The sequence below is a fragment of the Coturnix japonica genome, chromosome 4 (genome assembly GCF_001577835.2).
Source record: "Coturnix japonica isolate 7356 chromosome 4, Coturnix japonica 2.1, whole genome shotgun sequence".
Taxonomy (NCBI): Eukaryota; Metazoa; Chordata; class Aves; order Galliformes; family Phasianidae; genus Coturnix; species Coturnix japonica.
The window spans coordinates 71352686-71380382 of NC_029519.1; the positions used below are offsets into that span (position 1 = coordinate 71352686).

Here is a 27697-nt window from a genome sequence, read left to right on the forward strand (position 1 = left end):
TCATTTTTATTATAAATCTTAAATGCATTACAAAAGAAGGCATCATTAATTTAACAGACAAGGGTGCGAACTATCTGGGTAAGCAGATTCTTTTTCATTTTATTTAAGAGCAAGAGTTTTTCATGGACATGTCAAAAGTTGGTTGTAGAGACTATACAAAAACAAAGGAAAACCATCAGGGTGTGGAGTAGAACAAACGTTATCAGCTCTGCTTTTATTTTTCTCCAGTAGAATCACATTATAAACAGCCTTTACTTTAACCAGTACAGTAAAAAGAACCATTATTAATTCATTTGATAAGAAAGTGTGCATTACACTGTAATATTCATAAAAGGATTTTTAAGTCATTGTGGGTGGAGTGCTTAAAAAGCATTAAGTTATGTGCCACATTTTACTTTGCATTTAAAGGCTACAGACTTATGTTCAGATTTTCAAAATCACTCCATTTGCATTTTCTAGTCAAATTATGCTTTACTGAATGTAACTTTTGACATTTTCACTCTGTAAAGGATTTGCTTGTTGCATATAAAACTTACAGGCATATGCACATCAGAGGAGCGGTAACAAAACCGCTCCTGATCACCACAGTCACAGAAGGCATTCAGATGTTACAAGAGGGAAAGTTCTCTTCCCCAGGACAGTCCTACAGAAATGACCCACACTACATCCTCCTCCCTTTAAATTTAGCACACTAAGAACAGCTTTAATGCATAAGTACATAATGATGAGAAAGCTGACTTCTCTCACAACAACAAACATCACAAAACATGGAGCTATATGATCTAAGAGACAGCAGCTGCTCTGCATTCAAGAGCCAAAGGAGCTTCTCCCTCTGATTTAACAGGATGAAGTTTACTGAATCTCATCTACAATTGGTTTTGGGACTTTCTTTAGTTAACAAACTGCTCCCAAGTTGAGTGCTTTGAAGAGTTTGGCTTTAATACTGTCTATCCTTTGGCTTTGTTCCGGCACCTCAGACCATCTGTTTCCACAGTCTGGTTGGCTGCATTGTTATCTCTTTGCACCCCAAAGTAAAGCTCTGTAGCTGACTTTTAAAATTATTATTAACGTGACAAAATAGTTTTCCAGGATTAAAAGCAGAGGTCAGAATACAGCTGCAAAACGATCGCTGTGTACTGAACTCGTGTGATTAAATAAAAGCCTAAGACAGTGTAGATGCTTTTGCACACAGCAACAATTCTCTTGATCTGTTCTGTGCTCTGGGAGCTGGATTTCAAGCATCAGAAATGTGGGTGACTCTGACAATGGTAAAAACCTTTTTTTCTCTTGTTTCTTTTAATGTTCCCCTCAGCTGTACTCCAGCTCACAGCTTTCTGAGGATCTCTTGCAGAGGTTTAAGTGTGAAGGATTAGTGTGGTTTCAGATCTGATAAAGAGATTAGAAATGAATGCTACCCTCTCTCTGCCTTAAGGGACATATGGATGTGCTTAGCTGTTAGAAAACATTTCCATCGCAGCAGTATGAAACAATTGCATAAAATATACAGGTATACCATATACCCCATTAAACAGAAGGAAAAAAGAGCCATAAGATATTACCAAGTGTGTAGACAACATGGTAATTTTAATTAATTGTCATACCAGTCCAGGAAAAGCAAGGAGAATGAACACATCACCAGGAAAAACAGGATCCAAACTCTAAATCCAGCGTTGTTTTTAATTGCCTGTGAGGAAAAGGTTATCTTGGTTATCATCACTGGTAAAGGTACAGTACATATTTCCTCAAAGGCAACCCAAGATGACTGTCAGTGGTTTCAGTCTGTACTGCAAGAACAAAGCTTGCCGTTCATTTCAGGTGGGTAACATTCAGCTTGGTTATACCTCTCTACCTTTATCACACTATTGCTTCTCTCACAGAAGCAACTGAAAAATCCTTCCCATCTTCCCCACCACGTGCCACACCACCACACCTTGTGGACTGCCACTGAAAATGATACTTGAAGCGGAAGAAACTACTTGAGCAGCCCAGAAACATGGAAACAAGTTCCCAAGTCAGAACTGTTAAGTAGCTGAGTCATGCTTGCTAACATGTTTCTGATGCAGGTTTCAGACTAGCTGAGTGGTAGGAAATACATCCTTTAACTACTTATTCTGTGTGCTTCCATGGGAGAGGAAAGAAAAAAAAGAGGAAAAAGGGAAATGAAACTGAGCTATTTGCCCCAGAGCCCAATTCAGGAGCTGTTTTTAGTGAAATCTCAGTTCCTGAATAAATCATCATCTCATTCTCATTAATAGGACAATGGGACAGAGTTGTTTACTAGACACATGCGAGATGTGTTCAGCATGGTAAAGAGACTACTGATAATGCTTCATGTTTTACTCCAGTTTCAACAACCCCAACGTTGTCTTTTATGACCAATTTTCTCCTTTCTTATAAAAGAACTGGAAAACAAAAGGACACACCAACTTCAATGGTGCTTAAATGCAATTGGGGAGACCTTCATGTTTCAAAACAGGGTAATGTCAAGCAGATTTCTGCTTCCCCATTCAGTCACTTGGTCACATTAGCTACATTTCTTTCCAAAAATCACATCCCAGTACCACAATACACCCTGACCATGTTGTGTGAACAGCTTGTTAGAGTAACACTTGGACACAGCTGAGATGTAGGAGAAAGAAGTCAATTTAGGAACATTACTTAGAGACATCACCTCTCTTATGTCTTCATTGCCTTCCTTGATGTTCTCTGTGGCACCCACAACTAATTGATGGATGTTGTCAATATCAGTTTCCTGTTAAAAATAATAATAAACGCTGACAAGGCTTAGGAAAAAAAAAAAACAAAACACCAGCAAGGATCTGGAAAGAACTCTAAAGTAAAATAAAACCTGATCTTATTAACATTATAGCTTCATTTACGCTGCCTTCAGCGATGCAAAGGCACAGAAGTAATTAAGCTGTAATTTTTTAATCATGTGTGTCTTTATGAGCCTGAACTGAGGCCACTAAGATCAACAGAAAGTCCCCTGATTACCTACAATCAAATCTAAGCTGTCGAATTTTTGATGGCTCTTCTGGAACTGTCTGAAATCTGCTGTTATATAATACACTCAACAGGACGCTCATTTTCAGTCTAACACATTACATTTTCCATTTCCAGAATACACCAGTATGTAACAGTAGTGGTTACCATCCTGGATTTTGGTTTAAAAAGGAAACCCTACACAAACTTTTCCTTCACATTTATGTCAAAAAGTCATTAATCTTGTGTTTAAATCTTGCATAAAACCAAAAGCAAAACACAACCAGGAAGACCTTAAAGCAGTATTTGCTACAGTAACATCCAGTTTTACTCACCTGTTGCAAGACTTTCTCAGTGAATATCTCTTGTAATCTGGAAATTTCTACCACTTTTCCTTCAATTTGCCTTGGCAAAGAAAAGAAACACTCCATTAGAAGCTCACACAAGCGTTTCTTGCTGCTGCAGGTTTAGGTTCTCCAGCTGGACAAGCACCTCCCCCAGCACTGTATATGCAACAGACTCACTCTGAATGGAAAACTTCATCTTTTACAACTTAACTGAGATGGATAAAATGTAAACCTTCCACATTTAACCAGTACTATTTTGAGTACATTTAATGTGTATTTAGGAACCCGTGAGAGACACTGTGAGAGAGCATAACATGTAAATCCATACAGTTCATCAGCAAACCACACAGCAGCAGACATTCCCTTTTTGTCCCTCCCTCCCTACAGCATCACGATCCCCACAGCACAGTGCCTCACAGGTGAGTCACAGTGCATGGATATCACCTTGGTTACAGCATCAAGGAACAGCAAATCGTACCTGACTTCATCAAACAGGTTATTCATCTCCCCAACCAGCCTCTGGTTCTCCTGTTCGAACTGGAAGAGAGAAGACAGTCAGTCTCATTGGGGTTCACATGCCTGGACTCAGTGAACTTTCTCCATCCCCATCCACACACCCACCCTTCCCCTTCACAAAGCTCCTCCAGAATTACCACCGTCAGCCTAAACGAACAATATGAGCCTTCACATCCATCGTCAAACACTGTAATGGTCCTTACTGCCCTCCTGTTATGAACCAGACCCAATACTAACCTACAGTTGGCTCCAGAGTTCTGCACTAAGGAAAATGTCCTGCCTTAAGCTCGTCCTTTTTTATTTCAGACATTTAAATGGGGGAAGCTTTCCCATCATGTGGTTCTGTCTTTATAACACCATTCACCTCACTCGTGTACTACCCATAGCATGAAGTTACAGCTTTTAGATTTCACTACACTACGAAGCATTTTGCCATCTGGTACTTTGTGCTTTACAAATGCAACGGCCTGACTTCAGTTATCTCATGCATATTTCTCACAATCTAGGACAGACCAGTCTGTGATAACACAGAAGCAGCACACAGGACTCACCTACCTTTAAGTTCTTACTTAGCATGTGCTCTAACAAGCTTCACTTCTACATCTTGAGTGGTATGCACAGCCCAAATACCAGAAAACAGGATTAAAATCCCAAAGTATTTGACATTGGATCTGTGCAAGACAGCAAGCCCAATTCTACTGCTGTTAATCTACTTAGTTTGAACTAGCTTTGGGATTTGGGTGTAATTCAATCAAGTTACAATTTAATTAACAGAATAAGCACGTCAAGGTGGCTGAGGGGAGTGCATGGTCTGGGTGTCCTGTTTGGGACAGAGCAGAGTGGCACTGCTCACAGGTCAGGCTGGGTCTGCAGTAGGACCTGCTCACCATTGGAGCTAATGCCCGACGCTTCAGCTCGCAAGAAAACCAGATGAAGCTGTAAATGAACGTGTGTAAATCTGAACTTACTTCGCACATATGGACATGGCAGGAAGCACAACGAAATGGACAATGAGATAAGTGCATACTTGCCATTTGTATTTCTTCAGGTGACAGCTCGTCTTCACCTTTCCCATCCCCCCATAGCCCAAGGTTAGACTGAGCGTCGGGCAGATTCCTGTCTGTAACAGAACAACCAGAGTTTGAGACAATGCAGGACAGTGAGCAGCGAAGCAATGAGCATTTCTCAATATTTCTGAGCTCTGATAAAACTGTTAGATAGCATTTCTCATTAACTGAGATTGAGCGTACAGTTATAGCACAGAATTACACCAATGGCCTTTAACTTTTAAACCAGGGCAGAGATGGACAAGTACATGGGAATTTGTGGACTATGAGGAGTATGTAAAACAACTCACAATGGACCGAGACTTAATAGGGCAGAATATACCACAGCACCTGAATTTAGAAGAACAAAACCAGGGGGTCCCTGCCCACAGCAGATGGTTGGAACTAACTAGATAATCTTTAAAGGTCTCCAACTTAAGCCATTCTATGATTCTAAACCAATGTTCCAAATGCCAGTCTCTATGCAGAGCTACCATCTCCCAATGAGATCTGACAGAACCACCAGCTCCTCATTCCACAAATGTAAAAACAGACTCCCAAAGACATTTTGAGCTACGCTGACAAGAGAAATCCAACTTATTCACATTGCTCAGGCTGCGTTTTACAGAGCAAATCCCACAGCACTCTGGGCAAGGGGCCTTCCTGCATGTAACAGAGTCAGTTCTGAACCCACAAAATAAGCCCTACACATCAGAGCTGCTCCACTGATTTCACCAGCACTTTCCCTTTGATTGAAGCTAATCATCTGCATAAATCTTAGCAGGAGTTGGGCATAAAACATCTTCAATGGCTATTTCTAGGATATTCCCTTCTAGAAGATTTATTTTTAGGCTTAATTATATACCTCTAATTATAGACGAGGAAGTTAGAATGGGAACAAAAAGGAACTTTACAACAGGAACCTACTGCTTCTGAAGCTGTTCTAATATTGGTTTAAACTCCTAACATTAACACTGCAACCTTGAGAAGGCCTCCTTCCCCCAGAGGCATTATTACAAAGCCCAAAACAGAGATCTGCACCAGCTGCAAATGAATTCAGATTTGAACTTGCTTTAACTTACCCTGCAAATTAAAATACAGCAAGATTTAGTTCTCATTTCTTTACGGCTTTCAGGTTTTCTATTTATTCTAGTTGGTCTGCTGGTTTCTGGGGGGGACAGACTGGTCCTCAAACCAGGATGGACAAGCAGTGAGAATGTTACAAACAAAGGATATGGACCTTAAATCAAATAGCTGCTCTTTCTTGCAAGTAATAAGGAAGAAAAACAAGAGCATTTCTAAAGATTGTATGGAAAGGATTCAACCCAATCTTGTCCACTGGGCATCATCAGTATTTCCAATCTATTTCACACAGACAAAACTTGTTTACCTGATCAATATTTCTAAATTATATCAAAATGTATTGAATTCAAAGAAGAGAAGATAATTAGTTTACGGAGCTAAGAAATAAGTAATATTCCTATTTTATCCCAGAGGAACCAATTACTTTCAGGCACTGTCAGCACTGTTAAAACCAGCACCTGTTATCCAATGTGACTGCTAATAAGTAAATACCCAAGTAAGAGGCAAGTGAGAAAGACACATCTCCTCAGAGCTGCATTCAGTCACCATGGTACCGCCAACAGAGCATGTCTCCAGAGAGATTGTTCTCCTACCACAAAGGCATGTAGGTGCCTTATCTCAGTAGGTGCTTTATCTCAGAAGTGTCCCATTTTGGTTTATACCTGCTGAAACACCAGACAAAACCCAAGTGGTGCCCTGGTACTCCAAGGAGAACACTCAGTTTCTCATTATAATGTTAAAATTAAGGACAGGACCAGCACCTTCAACAAGCTTCAACAAGCACCTACCAGTGAAGCTACAAGGCTGACTTCTATGGACAGGAGCTACCAAATGCACATTTTGTGCACTTCTAGTCTATTTCAGATTTATGTTAACATACAACTTTCCTAGTTTTTTTCTAAGACTGGTCAGCATCCCCTTGGAAGCACCGCACCCCCCATTGGAAGCACTACATCAGCATCACTTCTGAAACCAGACCCATATGTCTAGCTGCCTTCTCATACAAAACTATGGGGTAAGCTAGTAGGAACTAAAACTGGAGTAAACAAAATGTGTAATAAACTGTTCTTAGTTTCTATTTGTTGCAGTGGTTTGCTGTGTCCAAAGCAACCACAGAACAGTGTTTTCTTCCCACAGTGTGGCACAGATTTCTGAGCTAAAGATTGCGGTGCTGCTTTGTGTGATGCTTTCAGAGACTGTGGAAACATTCGACAATGAGGAAAGCACTGAGCTCTGCAGATGTTATTGTGCTGTGCTCCTTTGCTGTTGGTACAAACTCACAGCTGCGACATACTGATAAGGTGTTAAGGTGAAACTCACCCATGTGCTTGTGTGCTGCATCTCTCAAGACACTAAGCACTAGAAATGACACCTCATCAAAACCTTTACCTCTTATAGTAAATTCAGCCTCCTGAGAGGAGGAAAAAACCCAATGTGTATCAATAGGGCTGCACTACAAACTGGTTAGAAAGATAAGCAAATACCAAATCGAAAAAGAAAGTTTGTATGTAGTGAGGTAATTCAATATTCGAGTCTTCATTCAGAAATGGAGTACCCCCTTCATATGAGCCCACCCTTTGTAGGACCTACATGTCACTCCTCAGAGAAACTTCACTCTTCATAAAAAATAAACAACAGATTAGCAGACTAATGCTAATTGTCAGCCAATTATATATAGGAGAAACCATGCTAACTTTCTTTGAAATTCCTTACAATGAAGAACACCAGTAAGGTTAGGTGGTTTTGCACACCAAGAATCATAGAATCACAAGGTTGGAAAGGACCTACAAGATCATCTAGTCCAACCATCCTCCCTTTACCTACAGAAAACCCCTTAAACCATGTCTCCTAGCTCCCTATCCAGGCACTTCTTGAACACTGCAAGGGATGGCAACTCCACCACCTCCCTGAGCAGCCATTCCAGTGCCTGACCACTCTGAGAGAAAAAGTTCCTTCGTATGTCGAATCTAAACCTCTTCTGATACAACTTGTGGCCATGAAGAAGAAATAATTCAGGGAAGAAGAAAACAGGAAAGTGCGAATTACAGGAACGGGAATAGGCTTGTAATGGTTTTATTCTTACCTTTATTTTCCTCTGCAGAAAGTTTTTCTTCAGACTCATCTAAAGAACTTTGTGAAATTTTTTCAGGAGAAAGAGCTGATTTGGACACATTGCTCTGCTCAGGTTCAAGTTTGGACCTACAAGCACAAGAGCCTGCAATTTAATTGAGTGCAAGTGCATCTCTAAACTAAGAAAAATCACAGATTTCTTAAATTCACCTCACTCCAACCTGCTTTTGCAGACTTCACATTGAAGATTTCCCAGTCTAAATGCAAAACGGATTTAACAACCTTCACTGAAATACTATTACAAAAGCAAAGGAAGCACGTAATCTTGAACAACACAAATCACATATTCAGAGTTGAGAAGAATTTTGAAGGCCTTAGCATGAAAACCAGACATTTTGTTAAAGTTCCTGTCAAAAATAATCATATTAAAATATACAAAGTTTGGTCACTATAACATTTTTTAACTAAAAAATAGCCATCTTACCCAGTTCATTTTTTCAAGTACCATCTACTAGTTTACTTTATATTTTAAATTATCATAAGGAAGAAGTACACAAATATAGCAGAAATAGCTCTTTCCTGAAACAGGCTTATTTTATTTAACTAGCTGTAAGGAACAGCTTAACCAGGATGAGAGTGATCCTTACCTTGTCTGCCAAGAGACAACAGACCATTTAGAAGCAAAGCAAAGAAAAACCGTATGCAATGGTCAGCTACACATTCCATCTAAGTCACTGCTATGTAATTTTAATACAAAAGCAATTAAAAAAGGAGAAGCGTATTCAGTGCTTACATCAGCACTTCTGTATTTGTCAAGGATTCCTCACTATGAGTGGCTACATACTGTTTTTTCTAGTAAGCCTTCAAGGTCTACTGTTGTCTACTATGAATTCTGTAACTACCTGGTAGATGGTTAAATGCTTAACAATCACGCTGATAGAAAAGCTAAAGAACAACAGCAGAAAACCACCAAGAAATAACGCGCTGCATCACACGCTGTGCCACCTTCATCACTTCCTCCCCTCTCAAATATAATCAACAGTTAATCTCATTATGATCCGCAATCTTCTCCCGCTGCTCAACAGAAGGTGTTGCATTTTGTTTCTTTCCTCCTTTGTATTGCGTCTGAATTCTAACTCATAATTAGAAAATTCTAAGAAAAACAGTATAATGTATTAGTCATCGCTGGCTGACGACGTTATTTAAACAAGGAGAAAATAACAGGATGCATTTATTAGTACTAAAAACTCCACAAGTCTGATTTCTGGTCACTTCAACACTGAAGAATTTCTCCTCCCTCCCTGCTCAAGTTTGCTGAATACCAAGAAAGAAACCCAAAAAAACTTATTTGGATGTCCATGCTGTTAAAATGATAATTCTGACATTATAAAACATTAATTCAGGATATAATCAAAATCCGAACCACCCCAATGGAACCAGCCCATTATGTAAGACAACAGTACCACTCCAGTCACTCGTTGAAGAGCTTTGGGTGTTCAGCTGTGTAAAAGTAAACACGATAAAGAGTATTCTAACTGCAAACCTCTCAGAACTGTTTAATAAGCAAATATTTTACACTAAGTTGCAGGAAGAAGTTCTGCACTAGGATTAAGTTACTTCTGAATAAATGCATTTTTTCATTATCACACGAGAAGTATAAGAGAGCCCTGGAATGCACCTGCTGATAGTGAAAGTTCCTCACCCAGCTAAAGATTTCCATCTAGAACAATCTCCTTAGAATCTAAACATGAATAGAAGTTTTGCTAAATGCCATACAAGCTAAAGGCACAGGCTAATCTGTTTTGCTTATGTTTTGACAACGAGAGCTCATTACTCACAGTCTCTTCTTATCTATCACCCGCTTAACTCGGATGGCTCTTTGTTCTGAATACAGCTTACACACTCCTAGTTGAGAGATCAGTAAAAAACTTCAGGTTAGGAGAGCATGATTTCCTCCTTGGAAAATACACTCATTTGTTTTTAAGCACTCACTGCCGCAGAAGAAATACTACGCACTTTTTAAGTAATCTTCAATGAAGTCTAAGACAGCTGTTCTGTGCTCCTTCACCTGAGCAGACTGGATGTCCTTGTGTGCTGAAATGAAAAGAAAGATACAACATGATCTTCTAATTGGTTATTGCATTGCACAGAAGCCTGCATTTTCAGATCATACACAAGTTATATCCAAATGCCTATTAACATTTTATATATATTACACAACTCTTTTCAACATTGCTATATTTAAGCATAGGTTCTGTAAATCTGTACATTATTATTACACACTATTACACGATGTTTTTATTATATTAAGAAATATTGATTTGCTTTGTTGGGGTTTATTCTGTTCGAGTTAAAAATGTTAAGAGCTACACCCAACAACTCAAGATAACATCCATAGTTGAAGATAATTTCTGAGGAGTTTATGTAATGATAGGGATGTTATTCCATTTTACACAGTGACTTAACGATCTCAAACTTGGAAAGAGTATCCCTGTACAATGTTATAGGTGGACACCATAGAAAGAGACTGTCACTGAGCTTTGACTCAGTCCTCTATGCCATAGTGCAACTATGTAACTAAACAGTAAATATGTAAGACTATCATTTTTATTTGAAAACAAAGCACACCATGCTTGTTAATTAGTGCACACAAACAAATAACATTCAATGCTCTGGCTTATCCTTTCACTTGCATAAAAGAAGCAGTCGTGGTTCTACTCAGTCAACAGGATTATAAAGGTGAAACAAAAGAGGAATGAGGCTTTACCAGTCTCTTTACAAAAGCATTCAGAACTCACAATGCCATGCAATATTCATTCTCATATTACCCTTAACCGATAACTAAGAAAGAACATTTAGAAGCTGCTCAGTTTACCTTCTGTTCTCAGCTGATGAATGGCATCTGCACACGTCCTCATAAATATCTGAGCATCTTGATCTATCTGATCACGCTCGGTATCTGTCATCCTCCCATATTCAGACATAATATGGCTGAGAAACAAGACAAACTGTCACTTATGAAATCCCTAACATAACACCTACAAGTGCACATTTAGGATCTTCTTCCCACTCGCCATCTCCACAAAAAGCCTTTTTGCAACACTAATTTTCACAGAACATGGAGACATAAATTATTTGTATGAATAAAAAGTGCAATATCCATCAATTCTATAGAGCTGAAAGGTTTTTTACAACATTTGTTTGGAGTGGGAAAAGATATAGGAAGAACAATATATCTTATCGTCTCCTGTATTATCCAATACTGAGCAAGTAAGGAGAAAATACAACCAGAAAATAAATAGTCACCCTCAACACTTACCTAACTGTGCAAACTTCACTTCTAAATATAAGAAAACAAATAGAATAAAGGAATAGCTCCAACACTAAAGAAAGTATAACAGTTTGTAACTTATTTCACCTATGTATGCTTTTAGTTCCTAAATGCTGAGCTTCATTTTTAAAGTAGCTGTATTATGAAATTTGTGAATTCGTACCTTTTATATCAAGTAGATTATAAGACTTATTGCAATCTGTCCATATTGTTTATTTCCATTTTACTTGATCCATTATACATTTAATATATTCTAGTAGAGTTAGTATATTCTTATGCTAAGTATATTCTTATGTTTACCTTGGGTCTCTTGATCACTTGGTCACCACTGCCTGTTATATCTGCCTTTCAACAGGCAAGAAAAACCTAAATGAATAAATCTACTTTAACTCAGATTTCTATACGTGAAAAATTTCCCCACTTGTTCAATATATGAATAATGCAACTATATTAATGCAATTAAAGAAGTGAAAAGAAGGGATTTTCATTTGCCAAAGTTAGCCTGATACCCCACAGAACTATTATAAGTACTCTGTAATGTACCGAAAACCTACAGAAAAGTTTTCAACTTGTATTTTAATATCTGTATTGCTCTTTTCTGGTTGGGTAATAACAGTGAGTCTGCACATACAGTACACCCATCCCACCACCATCCTCTAACCTTACTGTAGAAAGAACCAATACTTTAAAAAGAACAGGCCAAAGAAGAGGAAAGCAACATCATCACCATCACAAACCATCAAACAAATAAACCAACCGTGTTCCATATGTCACAGATGCAAAGACTTGCTTAGAAGTACTACGAGTGACACTATCACAGCAATGAGCTGCTGTATCACTAAATCCGGAGAGATCACATGAATCCCGATGAACCAGAAGCAACCACAAGAACTAGCCTGAGTACAAGAAAAGCTTTGGCTAATGCATACAGATAGAGGAGAGGAAGGGAATACTAAATTCTTCTAGATATTTATTCTAATCAATTGGAGAAAGCTTTGTGGGAAATGTGGACTGGAAAGCAACTTAAGTTATCCGTGATTCTTCAAAAGGGGTATTGGGAAGCTAGGAAAAGATAGTGGCTATCAAGTAGGCAGACTCCAATAGTCTAAAAGTAAAAATACATAAATTAGGATGTTGAACACAGAAAAGGAAAATTAAGATGGAACAGAAGAAAGTCCAGGTGCACCAGCAGTCTTCCTACAGAAATGACATTGGGATACCTTGCAATTCTGCCCTTGATCTAAAGGAAGAACAGGCAATGCAGTAAGAGATCAACTGTGCTATTTCAAGAGCTCTTCACTGAGTTCAAACACAATAAAGCAGAATACAGAAAGTGCAAATTAGGTCTGATTGCTACTGACAACTCTAAAGGAACACTGCACGGAGGGATGCAATCAGAAAAGGGTCAAGTCCAGGATGAGACAACTGGCAAGGGATGCCAATGATAACAAGAAGTTACTCTGCAAACATTAATAAGAGAAAGACCAAAGAAAATGTTGGCTTGCTACTCAGTAAACAAATAAAACTATATGTAGAGAATAAATAAAACCTAAACGTTGCTGGCTTTTTCTACATTAACTTTCAGCACTAAGTTAAATTTTAAGCTGCTGCTACTATTCCCTTCAAATCACTGCTTCTGTCTGAATCATCTGGGCCCAGTTTAGCACCTTCGACCTTCAGAAAGAAGTAATGATTTTTAATTGATACTTTCATCAGTAACAGCAAGCGTGAAATGCTATTTTAATAACAGGATGCTGAGTGAGTGAGTGTCTGAGGAAAAGTACTGGGCAATCCAGGTCATTGCACAAGTTTACCTCAGGGTGCAGTGCTTCTGAGCTAATGCTGAAGGTAAAACTGATGGAGGATACATTCCTCCTATTCAGATTAGGAAATGGTACTTCAGAAAGACATCTGGGATCATGTTCGACCATCAACTGAACAAAACAACAAGATGCTGTGGAAAAAAAAAAAAGTGATTACAGTGAAAAATTACTGTGCAATGCATAAATGCAGCACAACCCATTGCAGATAAACAGTAACCTTTCCACAGTCCTTAGCATTGGACAGGAGCTTGGCTGAAGCACTGTTTCAGTTCCACAACCCACTGCAACACCAGATGGGACAGCATTCAAACAAGAGGAAAAAAATATGACCAAGTCTCCACTGAAGGACATACCTAAAAGCAAGCGAGACAAGGTGTTAAGAACAACCTGCTTGTTCCCCTTTTTGAATAAGTGTCAGCTATGTTCATTCCAACGCATCATTTGTGTGAACTTATTTTGCTGGAAAAGCACAGGGAAGAGTCTATGAAGGCATTACATCAGCTTTTGGAATTAGTAACTCTTTCTGCTGGTGCATGAAATATTTTCTGCTTACTCACTCAATGAAGACACTAAACCAAGCAGAAAAACTTGGTTTTCTTCCAGCAATGCATTACGAAGTACAGAAGTAAGGCAATGACAGAACATCTCACAACAACCTGCACAGAAGCTTCAGGTACTACAGCAGGCAGTATAGGCACGTCTGAATTAGTATTTTCAGTCTTGTAAAATACTGCTGAGAAATTGCAGAATGCTGTTAAGAACAATTATTATTTCTAAGATGTGATTTATGAACCTTGTGAACTCAGAAAAATAAAAAGATAAATGAATCAGTTGACATGAGAGCCCTAGAGAACATAAAAATGTTGTATATTCACTCAAGAAGATGATGCTAGACTTGAAGTCTTTACAGGTCACCTACACATTTCACTGCTTCTTCTAAAGACGTAATTAAATTGTTGTAATAAAGCAGGCCGGTATTGTGGGGGAGGCCATCAGACAGTATTTTTAGAATCTTTTAATGGCTGCTGATTTTCTTTTATGGGTTACATCAAGGGAATACTCTCCAGAAAGCACAGGGCATGTGCTCAACGATCTCCTATTAGCTGACAAACATGTAATTGATTTATTGGGCTTTTTTTCCAGCTTTAGTGGGTAGATAAATGATGTCAGAGCTCAATAATTGTTCCTCCGGCACATTTATGACAAAAAGAATTCTTTAACTTTTTTTTTTTTTTTCCAAAGCACATGAACTGAAGTAAAAAACATACGAAATGTTCAGGCACTGAACTGTACATATGGCCCACAGAATGATGTTGTGAAGATCAGAAGCCATCCATCCCACCTGTCTCAAGGAAATAAAAAAATAAATAAACCAACCTGCACAACACTGATGAACTACATAAATACCTCTACAGTTGCAAAAGTCAGTAAATTAGACATCAAATTATCAGAGAACCATAGAATGGCCTGTGTTGAAAAGGACCATGGTTGACCATCTAGTTTCAACCCCCCTGCGATGTGCAGGGTTGCCAACTACTAAACCAGGCCGCCCACAGCCACATCCAGCCTGGTGGTTCTTTCCCTGAAAGAAAGATCTCCTCAGATATTTCCCTTTCAAGTATGAGGTGGTCTACCACCAAAATCCAGAACCAGATATTTCCAATATCTGGTTAAATTAAAACAGTAAGGAAAACTGCTGGTGTTTGAATTATCTCAGCCTAGAAAGTTGCTTTGGAGAAACTGGATACCTGCAGAGGAACATTTCAAATACTCAAGTGTGAATGCATACTGCTAGTTCCTATAACCACAGGTAACACAGATGTACAAATGATCAAACAGTTCAGTGATCAAAAACACGATGGAGCTCATAACGAAAGGCAAGACACAAGTTGTTCACATCAGACAACTTACCTAAGAATGAATAAAAGATCTCACCGAAGGAAGTAATGTAGGAATGTATAACACTAATGTACAGAGAGGAAGAATACATGGAACACACAGCAGTAATACTCTGAAAATGCAAAGGCAAGTAACAATTTTTATCTCAAAAGAATGAACAGTTTGCTTAGCAAGGAAAAAAGAAATCACCCACATCCCACTAATGTATGCAAGAATGAAGAGTTCCTGCCTCCACCTTGCCAGAGAAGAATCATCAGAGATGATTCTTATCAAAGAAGAATTTGATATTACAGAATTACAAAGGCATTTTTGTTTTCTTTTAAAAGGTACTGTTCATCACTGACTTTAACTAAAGACAGATATTTGCTGAATGTTACATTGCAAGGTAAGTCGTTAAAGCCTGCAATTTAGCAGGAATAAAATTCTAACATTCCAAAAGACAACCAACCAACAAGGAACCATCACCTTACATTCGGAAAGGAGTCTGAAGGAAGAGCTTTTATATGTACCCCTCTGTAAATAAGTCTTCTAACTTGTGCTAACTTGTGCCAGTGGAAGATGGCAGCACTTAAACTTACCGAAGTTCTAACCTGAGGAGAGTAATGGCAGATAGGATACAACAGAAAAGATAACAGGACAGGAAGACTCCCTACAACGAAAGCTGAAAAAACAAAGTGTAAGGGTAAGACACTGAATCCTGATGAACAGGAAAGAATGAAGATGCAATGGCTTAAAATGAGTAAGCTTAGATCACACTGTCACTCATTTAAGGTTTGCCTCTCATACATTACAGCTGACCGTCAAATCAAGAAAAGAAGTGAACAAGCAATTACTAATTCTTGAGCTTTCTGGACTCAGTTTAGGTATTTCAGCTGATTAATTAGGGCTTGATAAACTGGGTCTGGACCTTAGCTTCAATTAATTCTTTTTCCAGTTGTCTTTCTCACTTCAACTGCAAACAGATGAGATTCAGTTTATTATTTTATTGTTTAAGAATATGACAGTTATTTTTCCTCTCCTTAGCTAATACCTATGGCAGTGAGGGGAAAAGTAACTGAGAAGTCCACGATAACTGGCTAAAAGAGTTTACAAAAAGAACATTACCAGCTTTTAGAAACCAAAATAGCGTGGACAAAACCTGTACTCTGTGTTCTCACTTGTATTCTTATGCACAGTATTGCTAATAAAACCTAGAAGTCATCCACTGACAGTTTGTTCTTCCTGCAATTATTTGCGGTTTCTTAGCTTATGCATTCACAAGTTTTCACACAAGAAGTTATTTCAGTATTCAGTTGGTAGCTCCACCTAGTGTTATTCATTACCTATTCGAAAAGGAACTGAAAAGCAGACAGCCAGACATAATACACACATATACTTCGACTTGCTGCTTGGAAAAGCAGTTTGTCATATGCCTTCCACACAGAATTCATTTTCACTAATACTATGAATAACTCTCATTGCCTTATATTCAAAGCACTTCAAAATCTTTACTTTTGAGGTTTCATTTTTGCAATAGCAAAAAAACTGCTTTCAAAATCTCAGGTAAGGTGCCAGAAGAGTCCCAAGGACACCTTTTGATATCACTGACTGTACAGCAATGCCATTGCTGTTAATGACTCTTTCAAGGCTTAAAAAGGAGCTGTTTCTCAGACTGACTGCTCTTACAATGCAGGCAGAGCCTAAGGAATAGAGGGCTCAGCTGCATCTATTCCCTTCCCACATGGGAAGAACACCTCTTTCTCTGTGCATAACTAGGATGAACAGAACATTTCCTCTAAAGGATAAGGAACTGGTTGGATGGCCACAGTTCAGAGGGCTACAGAGGGCTAAAGTCAATAGCTATACATGCAGGTGGAGGCCTATCACAAGTGTCTCATAGTGGGTCTGTCTTGAAACTGGGGCTCTTCAACCTTTTTATCAGCAACCTAACCAATGGGACTGAGTGCACCCTCAGCAAATTTGCTGATGAGAAGCTGAGGCGTCCAGTTGATAAAACAGAAGGAAGGAATGTCATCTAAAAAAGCAAAAAAGTAGGTCCAGGAGAACCTAATGGGGTTCAGGAAGGTCAATTACAAGGTGTTGCACTTGGGTTGGGGCAACTGAAACTAATCTCTTTCTATCTCGGGAACCACTTTAATAAGCCATTCTGCAGCCCATCAGTAGTGCTACTCTCAGACTACCCCACTGATTAGTTTCTGAGCATATCCTAAAAGCCTCTTAATCAAATTCTTCATTTCAGTTAGAACCATTTTCTTCTTCTTAAGGAGCTTACAAGTAAGCCAATTAATAAGCAACCTACATTTTTGTTTTTAGTTATTATGCCTATAGATGTATTAAAAGAAAATAAAAACCATTTAAACACAATGCACACTTACCTATATGCATTAATGTAATCCTTTCTGTGTTGAAGAAGAAAATCTTTCAGCTTCCCAATATTGGAAATCTTTAAAAAAAATTAAAAATACAAAATCATATTTAAACTCCACAGCTAAAGACATTAATATTTGTAAACATTTAAAGTTCAGTACATCCACTCTTCAAACTTAATACACTGTGAATTTTACTAATTTAATTAGCACCAAAACATTTATTTTCTTTGCACATTGTTCAAGCAGTCAATACATAGAAATCATCTATAGAAGCAGTAAAAATGCACATACGTCTCACATACAGAAAGCATAAACTAAACATTAAATGCTACTAAATGCTTAACATAAATACTATACAAAACATTAAAACAGGAAACATAACTCCAAGCATAACTGAACATTAAAAATGGCATCAACTGGCAATTGAAAAAATCCAAGATATAGTTCAGAAAATTAATTCATTTTAGATCGTACAAGAAATTTTAGAACACTGATAAAGAATGATATAAACACTCAATTCAGATGGCTGCCTTAACATGACTGGAAAGAGACCCAATGGAGTGAGGAGGTTGTATTACCAGTATATATTTTCAACAGGACAGGGAAATGGGGGAATCATCCTACAGCATATTCTCAAATACTCAATAATTCTGTATTAAAAAAAAAAACAAAACCACACAAGGAATTTCACAATACAGTAGTTGTTTTGGTTTACAAATGACAATAAACGTGGTTTATTCTGTGTATCTGGGAAAAAGCATCAAAAGCTGTTCAAGTCTTAAAATCCTATTTTCATGCAAATGTTCCCTGTAGTTAAACAAACAAAAACCACAGCGACAGAACACAGAATAGTTTGCATAAATAGAAGATTAATATCCCCGATTATTTCTTCACAAGATCTGTAGGTCTCTGAAAAAAGAGGAAAAAACAAACTTGGTAAGGCCACAGCGATCTATTAAAACAAAAAACCTGTTTTCCTGCACAAATACACGGGCCTACATTTCCCTGTTATCATCTGCTGCTGCTTTTTTATTACAGTTCATGATAACAGCCAGGAAATTTTGCTATTTTTGTGTTTTAAATTTTCCATGAGATGAACAGTGTGTGAAATCTCAAGGCATTCACAGCACATGTCAGTAACTCCAGCAGATACCAAGTTCCATAAAGCGTGTTTGCACTGTCAATAGCATTAATGAGAGAAATACTGAAAATGCTACTTAGGATCAATTGGACACAAACAGTCCATTTAAATCATTCTACAGATGTTTCTTCCGGAACTTACTTTTGTATTTTCATCTCTTTCTCAGCATTAGTATGTAATGAATTTTGCTTCATAGGACTTTGCTTGATAGGTAAACTAAGCTTGACTATAAAAGCAGCATTGTCAAAATAGCCATACAGTGTTTCACTAGAATAATAATACTTAATAAGCAAGAAGTACGACAGAGAACAAAGAGTAGAACAGTAAAATGAGACTCGTTTGAAAACATTTACATTAATACGTGAACAAAGACTGAACTAGAAAAGGGATTAGCAAAATTTTATAAGTAATAAATCTTAACATTATTGCAATAGCTACAATTTAGGGGTGATTAACAAGCAGAAAGAATCAGAATGACAAGCAAGAACACTGTCTTACAGTAATTAATTCATCTAGCCACAAAGAGCATTCTATTTAGGCTAAAATTGTCATCGTGTGTTTGAATTGCACTGACCCCACTTTGCCTCTCCTTCATTTGTAAAGCTATTTTCAAGAATTTAGAATGACACTATTATGCCCATACTCACATCAAGCTCTTAGTTCCCAAGATTTGCATCAGAAGTGAGACTTCTTGTTCTACTTTCCCTCAGATTCTATCAGCATCTCTTGTGACCTTGCACTAAGGCTATTTCTCTTTGGCCTTTTCTTATCATGTAATACTAGCACCGTCAATTTGTCATAAGGCATTTTTAAAATAAATAATAATAATAAAAAAGTCCCACTAGCATAAATAAAGGGAAAATGAATTTTATCCCAGAGTACTCTCAATTCTATTTACTTGTTCTAAGGTTCTTAATCTTCTACAGACACAAAACATCCATTATTCCACAAATATAAATCTTGAAGGGTCATCAACTGGCATTTGGTTTGTGTTATCAGAAGCACACCACACACTCTGCACAGAGTTATCACGCTCCATTTTAAAGGTAATAAAGCATCTACCTAATCCATCTGAATGCCCTTGTGAGAATCCTACCGATCTTTCTAGGAATAAGAACTGTCAGATTTTCAGGTTTCCTAATTAACATCTTTCACCCCATCTGCTCTTGTTTCCAAACAGTCCTTACCCCAAAAGCTCTTCTTTCCTCCATGTGTGCTTCTGAGTTCACTGTCATATCCACCCATAACCCTGAACAAAAGACTCCCAAGCATTGTTTTCTTCTCACAGGGTAGTTCTGACATTGCTTAATTTGTGACTTTTCTTGGTGTTTGCTCCAGTTCGTATCCATCCTCTTCCAAAACAAGTAACCAGAAGGGCATACGCTGGTGTTTGTACTTTGCAATTTAGCTGGAGATATCTTTCCATCCACCATTTTCATGTATTTGCTTTATTATTTTTTGTTTGTCTAATCTCAAACTCCATATTCTACTGTTGGATTTCCTTCTTTTCTTCACAACTCGAGACCTTGAAATCATTCACCACTTTCTGTAACAGAGCACGCTCCTTCTCCTTCCTCTCATCATGAGATTTTAAGAGCACAACCTTACTTCTTCTTTCCCCAAAATAAGATCATTATTAAATCTGATTATTTTTAGAATTCAGACCCAGAATAACTCAACTCTTTGCTTCCCCTTAGTGCAGTACTTCTTTCAATACAACAGTACTGCTTCTGCCACATCTTTCTTGGGTAATATTCTCTTTGCAGTCTGTAGACTTCCCATTAGCACCAATCAGACCCTTAACCATCTGACACCAGATAGAAACACAATTTTCCTAAAGCATCAGGTTCACAGAATCATAGAACCACCAAGTTTAGAAAAGACCTACATAATCATCCAAGTCCTACCTTCTACTACCACCAACAGTTCTCAGTAGGTTGGCTGGGAATACTCTATATCAGTATGATAGCAAATCAGACCCCATTTTGTCTCAACCCCTAGATTATCTGATAGCAATGGCATGACTTATTAACATTCCCAGTTCCACGCCCCAGTTCCCAATACCCACCTCACTGGTTTCTTTGCCCTGCTCGTCTGTGCCTTTTCCTAATTAACTCAGTTTGGACACCACACCTAAACTATTCTTAATTTATAGTAGAGACATGTGTAGAAAATCCACTTTTTCTCTAGTTCTTCTTTTATATATAAGTTGAAATATTCTTTAGCCATATAGCCTTTAATAGTTCTGGTTAAGTCACTGTGAACTTGTCAGTTCTCTACTTCATCTTTACAAAGTCTTTTCCTTCTACAACAGCTTTCTTGGCCAGCCAGTCTCTCTCTCCTTATTAAGGAGTAGGTCCCCTACTCCCTGGACACATACACTACACTAAAAGTTAACTTAAGAGGACGAATATTACTGAATTTCTAGATTTAACTGACACTTTCCTGGGAATCATAGGAATTCCTCCCTATATCACCAACATCAATCACACTAATGCATTAACAGCATGTTCCCAAGCTGAAGTACCTTTTTCATCACAAGGGGGAGCAGAAGTTGGGTAGTACCAGTAGGGAATTTTGTAGAAGACATCTTCCAAGAGGGGAAGCACATTCAGTTACAGGTTCAGAAATTTACAATGGTAACCCCATAAGATGCTGTATAGAAATCAGGTAAATCCCTCCCGAGCACAGCTTTGGCAGTGGAAACCCCAACAACACTAATCAGTGAAGCAGCAGCAATTATCCACTGGGTGGCAACATAAGTGTCAACACTGTGCAAGTGAAAACCTTCCCATAAATTTACATTAAAGCCTGTAATTCACATTTTTAAACTTATTTCATGTTCCAGTTCGGACTTTATCTTCAATTCAAAGTTTATCTTCATTGCAAATTACCTCTTTAACACACGCAGCTGCGTTATGTTGCCACTGTAGATTTTTCAAATAAACTTTTATTAAAACATAAAGGCAACTACTGCATATAATGTAGGTTCAGCACAAAAAGGAGCTGAGAATGGCTGCCATCTGCTACCACAGGTGGCACGCACAGCTCTATTCGTACACGAAGCCTTCGCTAGAAATGGTGGATGTTCTTCTGTTTAGAGATTTTTCTTATTACTTTAGAGTAGGTTACATTTCTAAATAAGCTAAACAGGAAACTATTCCCTAAAATACAGCATCTTCAAAAGATGCGGATACTTTGAACAAAGATGCTGGGTATGTTTCCTGCAGTATCTTAGCAATACGTACACCATTTCTTGCCACTCACAACAAAGAATTGATCGCTCATGAAACAGTAGGTTCCAATTTGCATACGTTTAACCCATTGCAAGAAGGAGCAGCATTGTTTACGATTAAAATGATTGGAGTAGGTTCCCGTGACATATTGTAGAGGGAAGCCGACAGCACTGAATAGTCACTTCCATTGAACAAACAGCGCTTTAGCCCATTTGCTCTGCCATCAGAACAATACAGTTATTTGGGACCACATAAAACTGCTACACTTTGTACTGTTTCTATGCTGATTTTTTACGAGACGTATTTGTTAAAGAATACTTTAAAAATACCTAAAACTCAAACAAAACAGAAAGACCCTGCAGAAGTTGTAAGAGATGCTGCGCTTAGTGTTTGACGTGGCAGTACGGACAAGCACAACTGATGGAAGGACCCCCTTAAGCGCCAAAAACAACCAACCAAAAAATTCCACTGCTACCACAGAAGTTTTACATTTAATTTTCCAGTGCACTCAAAAGTACTCATTTCAGATGTCCTAAGTGGATATCGTTTATAGATCCATGAAAAGGTGACAACATTTTGCAGTCCACTCTACCAAGAGCAAAATATTTAAGAGTTGCATTCTTATGTTTTCAGTTCTAAGCATAGAATCAACCCAAACATATTCACTTTCCATTTCAGAAGAAATGACGAGTTTCTGTTAGACATTAGGGGATGAAATCTGGAACAAATCCCAATTAATAGCACAGAAGGAGAAAAAACAATATTAAATACAATTTCAAGTAAAGAATTTGGGTTCTTACCTATACTATTTACTATCAAGAAACGCTAATCAGAAAGGCTTTGATACAGAAATCATTCATATGGATGCTTCCTCCAATACAACCTACCTTTGATAATACAGAGGTATGAACTTTATTATTATTTTTAATTGCAAATGAAAGACCAGATTTTGTTACGTGCTCCTTATATGTAATATTTTAAGCCCTGTAAGCCAGCTGAATTCATATGTGTTTCTACAGGAGCAGACAGCATTTCAAAAAGAAACAAACAAAATCTAGTATCTGGATTCTACCCTTTGGAAATTCAAACTTCAGTGACAAAGCGATGCAATTCCCTGCCACGGTGCCAAAACAAAACTTCAGCTTCGACATTTCCTTGGTAGCGTGAACGCTTGTTTAGAAGCTTTTGCTGCTTCCATTTGAAGCCCATTAGGTGGTGCTGTCCCACCGGCATCCACAGCACAGGAGCCCGCACTGTCCCAAAATCGCCAGCGTTTTCTGAAGATTTGTCTCTGGAGGGTATACATTTGGTTTAGGTTTCCACTGCCAACGTTATAGTTTCTAAACTAGGTCACGCAGATCAATTGCTCCTGTAACCTGAAACCCAAAAGAGCAACTAATACCTAAACAACATAGGGGTGGCCATACGCTGCAATGGGGCAGGGGAAAGGAGACAGTCAGCCTGGCTACCTCTAATCTCATGGAAATTGGGCCCTGGTTCAGTTCCTGCTTTCCATCAGCATATATGTTACAGCAGCAGACGCGGGCAGGGAAAAATCGTAACTGCATTTTATTAGTAGACTTTCGTACACAACGCAGTAATGAACATAACCAAGAATAGGCATGAGTCGCATTAAAAAGAAGTATGGTACGCAGGGTAAAACCGTTCAAAATCCAACCGAGTCAATTAAAAGCCATTAAAATGAAGACTGAGTCATGCTAATCCATCAAAGGTAACAAAACAACATGGGAAGATCAAAAGTGCAGCATTATCAGTATTTCTGTAATTAAAAAAAACAGTTTATTTTTCAGAGGGGGTGAAGGATAGCAAAACTGAAGCAAAATTTTAAAGAACCATTTAAAAATATATATATATATAATCCACTGTGGGATATTCAAAGATAAAATCTAGTTGCAGAATACAACAGACTGTATTTGGATCATTAAGAAACTGATTAAGAAGCCTCTACATAGCAGTAAAAGGCAAAGCCCGTTTTGCAACAGCTGGACTGCGGCAGAAAACGCTTTGGTTTGCTTAGTAGCAACCTGGCAAAAATGGCAGAGTAAAAAAGCACCACCTTGCACAGTACAATGGGAATAAACTCACATTTAGGGAAAATCCTCTTCATTTTGTAATACCTGCTTTCCTGAGGATACATTTAAACATCCTGCCTGGGGTTCAGATATTCTCTCACGTTGATTTTTGCTACTGTTGGTTCTCACCCTGAATGCTCAGCCTCTAATTACGCCCTGGGTGTGCACTTAATCATTTTAAGGTTTTCATTCACTGTTTATTACAAGTGGAAAATTTGTTCTCAGACTGAAAGCTTCAAATCGTGTCTTCCCATGCTTTCTTTCCTTAAAGCATAATCCATTTACAGGGGGTGTAAGCTTTGGTCAAGTAAAAGATGGACAGACTATTTTTTGTTATGAATTTTTCTAGTAAGAGTCAAGTAAAATTAGAAGCTACGAGGACGAAAGCTCCAGTTTCCCATCAAATACCATAGAGACTGAAAGCACCCAGTGTTATCAGGGGATTTAGGTTTTGCTGGGCTGTTATTATGGGGTGAGATTGCTGCATTGTTGAACAATGTGTGTAGTACCCACGTCAGATTCCAACTGAAAAGTTATTTTGAAGCTTTTTTTCTTCTTTATTTTTAAATGACAGAAATTATGATAATGCATATTAGGTGTTCTAACAAAGCATTACAATCATTTTACTCCAGGGATTTGTAAATACGGGAAAAGTCTTATTTTATAGATAATGACTTAAAAGCTAAGTTTTAATCCTCAACTGGAGAACTGAATACATGTAGAATTTAGATAAGGATGTCTGTGCTCAGTTTGTCGCTGTTTTCTTTCATCTTGTGGCAGTGCCCAGGTTTAACACCCACAAGGACAGAAGCGCACCTCAATATTCTGAAGATCTACAGAGAGGGTCAACAGGAACGTGAGGTGACCCTGAGAAAAAATTAACAGTAGACTTTAAAATGTACAGTCATGCTAAATGTTGTTATTTAACCAGTCTTCATTTACTCTCTCTGAGGCAATAAATACCTTCCATAAAAAAAAAAGGAACATCTGATTTTACTTAAACTATTTCCCTCTTTCTTGTTTATAGTCCAACTCTAATCATAACTTTCTTGAACATTTATATTTTTTTACACAATCATCCAAAACCTCATTGACTAAAATATAAATTCCACAACAATTGTGGGGAATGTTTTGGTTGAGAGATAAAAGTCAATTGGTCAAAATACATATTTGCAATAATTGGCCTTTACCATCACTGTTCAAAGCACTCCACTTACAGCACCGCAATGACTGCACTCAGATTTGTGTCTGCATGAGAGATTTTACTCATCCCCTTTCTCACAGGGGAAACTCATGCAGCATTATGTATTTTTGTTTAACTATATTTCACGATGTACAAAGATTTCCAGTCTCATTTAACGCACATGCAGTAATTAAAGGTTACTCCACCTGAGTAGCCCTCTGAAATTCAGGGTTTTATAGCACAATCTGTGGGGAGTTGCATGTGCACGAGTTAACTCTGGGACCAAACTTCAGCTGAAGTCATTGCTTGAATGCTTGTGTGTTCTGCAATGTGGCACCAGCTGGCAGGCTCCTATCTGTTGAAGCTGTAGCCAAATGGGAACTTTCCACAGTAGGTCCCCATCTCTGCTTTCACAGCATCTTCACTTTACATTCTGTGTTCTCTGTGTATTTGCAGTCTACACCAACACACCTATACAGCAATGCTGTACAAACTGACACAGTACTCACCATGCCTCAAATTCCTAGCGCTAACAAGTATCATTCAAATAGACAAGCTCCATTTTGTTTCCATGTTCAAGGATTATGCATGGACCAACCATCTGGGCTGCACAGAGAACGTCTTTATTGTTTACCTACAGAAGGCAAAATTTACAACAGCAAGTAAATAGCTGCAAAGTAGCTATTTCTGAACACATCAGCTAATAGTACCTCGTTCCCTCCAGCTACACTTTAAAAACAAACAAACAAGAAAACCAAAGAACTGTCTTATAAAACAGCAACTAAGACAAACCATGGCAGCTTTTCAATCCCAGAGCATGGGCCAGAAGTTGAAGCTAAGCTCAAGCTGTCCTGAAGCAGCACTAAGAACTAATGCAGGTTCCTTTGGGCCCACCCCACTGTCTCATACCTGAGCAGCAATATCTGAGCAAAATCTCCTGTAGGCGACACTACTGCCACACATTGCTACCAGTCCACCCACCAGCTGAGTAAGGTACCACAAAACGTGGCATGACAAACCATCTCCAGAACCCTTCATTTCATCACCACAAGATGCTGTTCCTATCAGTTTTGATCTACCTAGGATGTACTGACTGGTTTAACCTGTGAAGAAATGGAGGTGAGAGGACGGGAGAGACTAATTTCTACTAGGAAAACTTACAGTACATGGTCACATAGAAATTTTTCCCAAGAAAGTACTTTCAGAATTAAAGAGCAGTAAGCTCCAGCTGTAATTCAAAGGGAAATCAACTCTATTTGTTCACATGTGAGTAATGCTGACAATTCCAATATACATATTTATTTAATCACTTAGAAGTAGGAACTCCTGACACGAATTTTAGTTGTGAAGTAAGACACCTTTTCTCTACCCTCCCAGCTATGAATCTTATTAGGATTTCTTAAATGTCCATTTCCTGTAATTTTAATAATTTCAGGCTATAATTATTTATATGTTTATGATACCTTTGGGGTATCATTACAATTATTTTTTTAAGAATTTATACTTAGGAAAATAAAATTAAGTAATAGCTTCTCTTAAGGAGAGACTGTCAGCCCTGCTCTGAATAAACAACCCCCTTTACAAGTAAGCTCGTGATTTATATCCCCTGTAGCCACAGAAATTTTGCTTGAGTTTATACAAAATAGAGCAAAGCAAAATAATGAAAGTCAGAATACTGCTAGTGCAAGTGGAAGTTAATATTCTGTTTTGTTGCACGATTTTTTTGGTGCTTTTAGTGTTTTTGGTTTTTTGTTTGTTTGTTTGTTTTAATTCTGCTTTGTATGCAGTTGTAAGATGTTAAGTGATGGGCTCCTTCTTACAACTCAGTAATACTTAACCAATTTGAATAAGGCATTCAGATGTCTGTGTATTTTAGTTTTGAGATGCACATCAAACAGTAAGATAAAAGATAAAGGCTTTTAGAAGTAAGAAGCTGTAGTTCAATCAAGAAACATTTTAAAATGATAAAGGCAATCACGAGAAACTGTTACTACACTGGGAGACTGACGAGAACACGAAGCAAAAGTTTTCCGGGCTTTTGATATAACAAGATTGGGAATGGCAAAAAAAAAAACCACAAATTGAAACCACTTTTATATATCAACATAGCTAAGAATGATAGTCTATAGTATGTTAAGAACACCAACTGACAGTGTTCACAATAGTGTAAGAGTATTTACGAAGTTGAATAAAACAATAAGGAATGCAACTGTGGAAAAATAATGATAAAGAATCTTAAGGTTAAAATCATTAAATATTGACAGCTCAGTTAAGTAGGTAGAAGTATGGAAGGGAACTGGCCAGGTTCACACAGGTATATTTCACCAAGGCAACAAATTCTAGCCCAAAACCCAGAAATTTTTTCCACAGTGAAATATAGATGGAAATCATTTCCTGTGAGAACACCCAGATCGACCACATAAATCTAACAAAAGATGTGAAAACAGACAGTAGAATGAGCCTTCTTCAAAAGAAATGCAACCTAACAGAACACTTCTCTTGTATCTACACATACTATGGAAAACTGTTCTAGCTGCTCTATTACCCACTTATAAGTCTACCTCAATTATATCAATGG

General features: G+C 38.0%; 1 protein-coding gene and 1 long non-coding RNA gene across 2 annotated transcripts in view; both read right to left on the reverse strand.

Moving 5' to 3' along the window:
• Nucleotides 1-79: 79 nt before the first annotated feature.
• Nucleotides 80-27697, reverse strand: part of STX18 (syntaxin 18) — a 40379-nt gene continuing 12761 nt past the window's right edge. Inside the window, exons 2-11 of the mRNA XM_015862702.1 lie at nt 17473-17540; nt 10920-11035; nt 10061-10138; nt 9883-9949; nt 8058-8173; nt 4877-4965; nt 3808-3866; nt 3318-3387; nt 2672-2752; nt 80-1684 (exon numbers count right to left, since the gene is read on the reverse strand). Coding sequence (XP_015718188.1) covers nt 1589-1684; nt 2672-2752; nt 3318-3387; nt 3808-3866; nt 4877-4965; nt 8058-8173; nt 9883-9949; nt 10061-10138; nt 10920-11035; nt 17473-17540 — 840 coding nt within the window. The 3' untranslated portion in view covers nt 80-1588. The remainder of the gene's footprint in view (nt 1685-2671; nt 2753-3317; nt 3388-3807; nt 3867-4876; nt 4966-8057; nt 8174-9882; nt 9950-10060; nt 10139-10919; nt 11036-17472; nt 17541-27697) is intronic.
• On the reverse strand, nt 14436-17466 carry LOC116653336. The gene is made up of 2 exons (XR_004306930.1): nt 15676-17466; nt 14436-15209 (listed from the first exon to the last, which is right to left on the reverse strand). It is a non-coding gene; the product is annotated as an uncharacterized LOC116653336 (long non-coding RNA).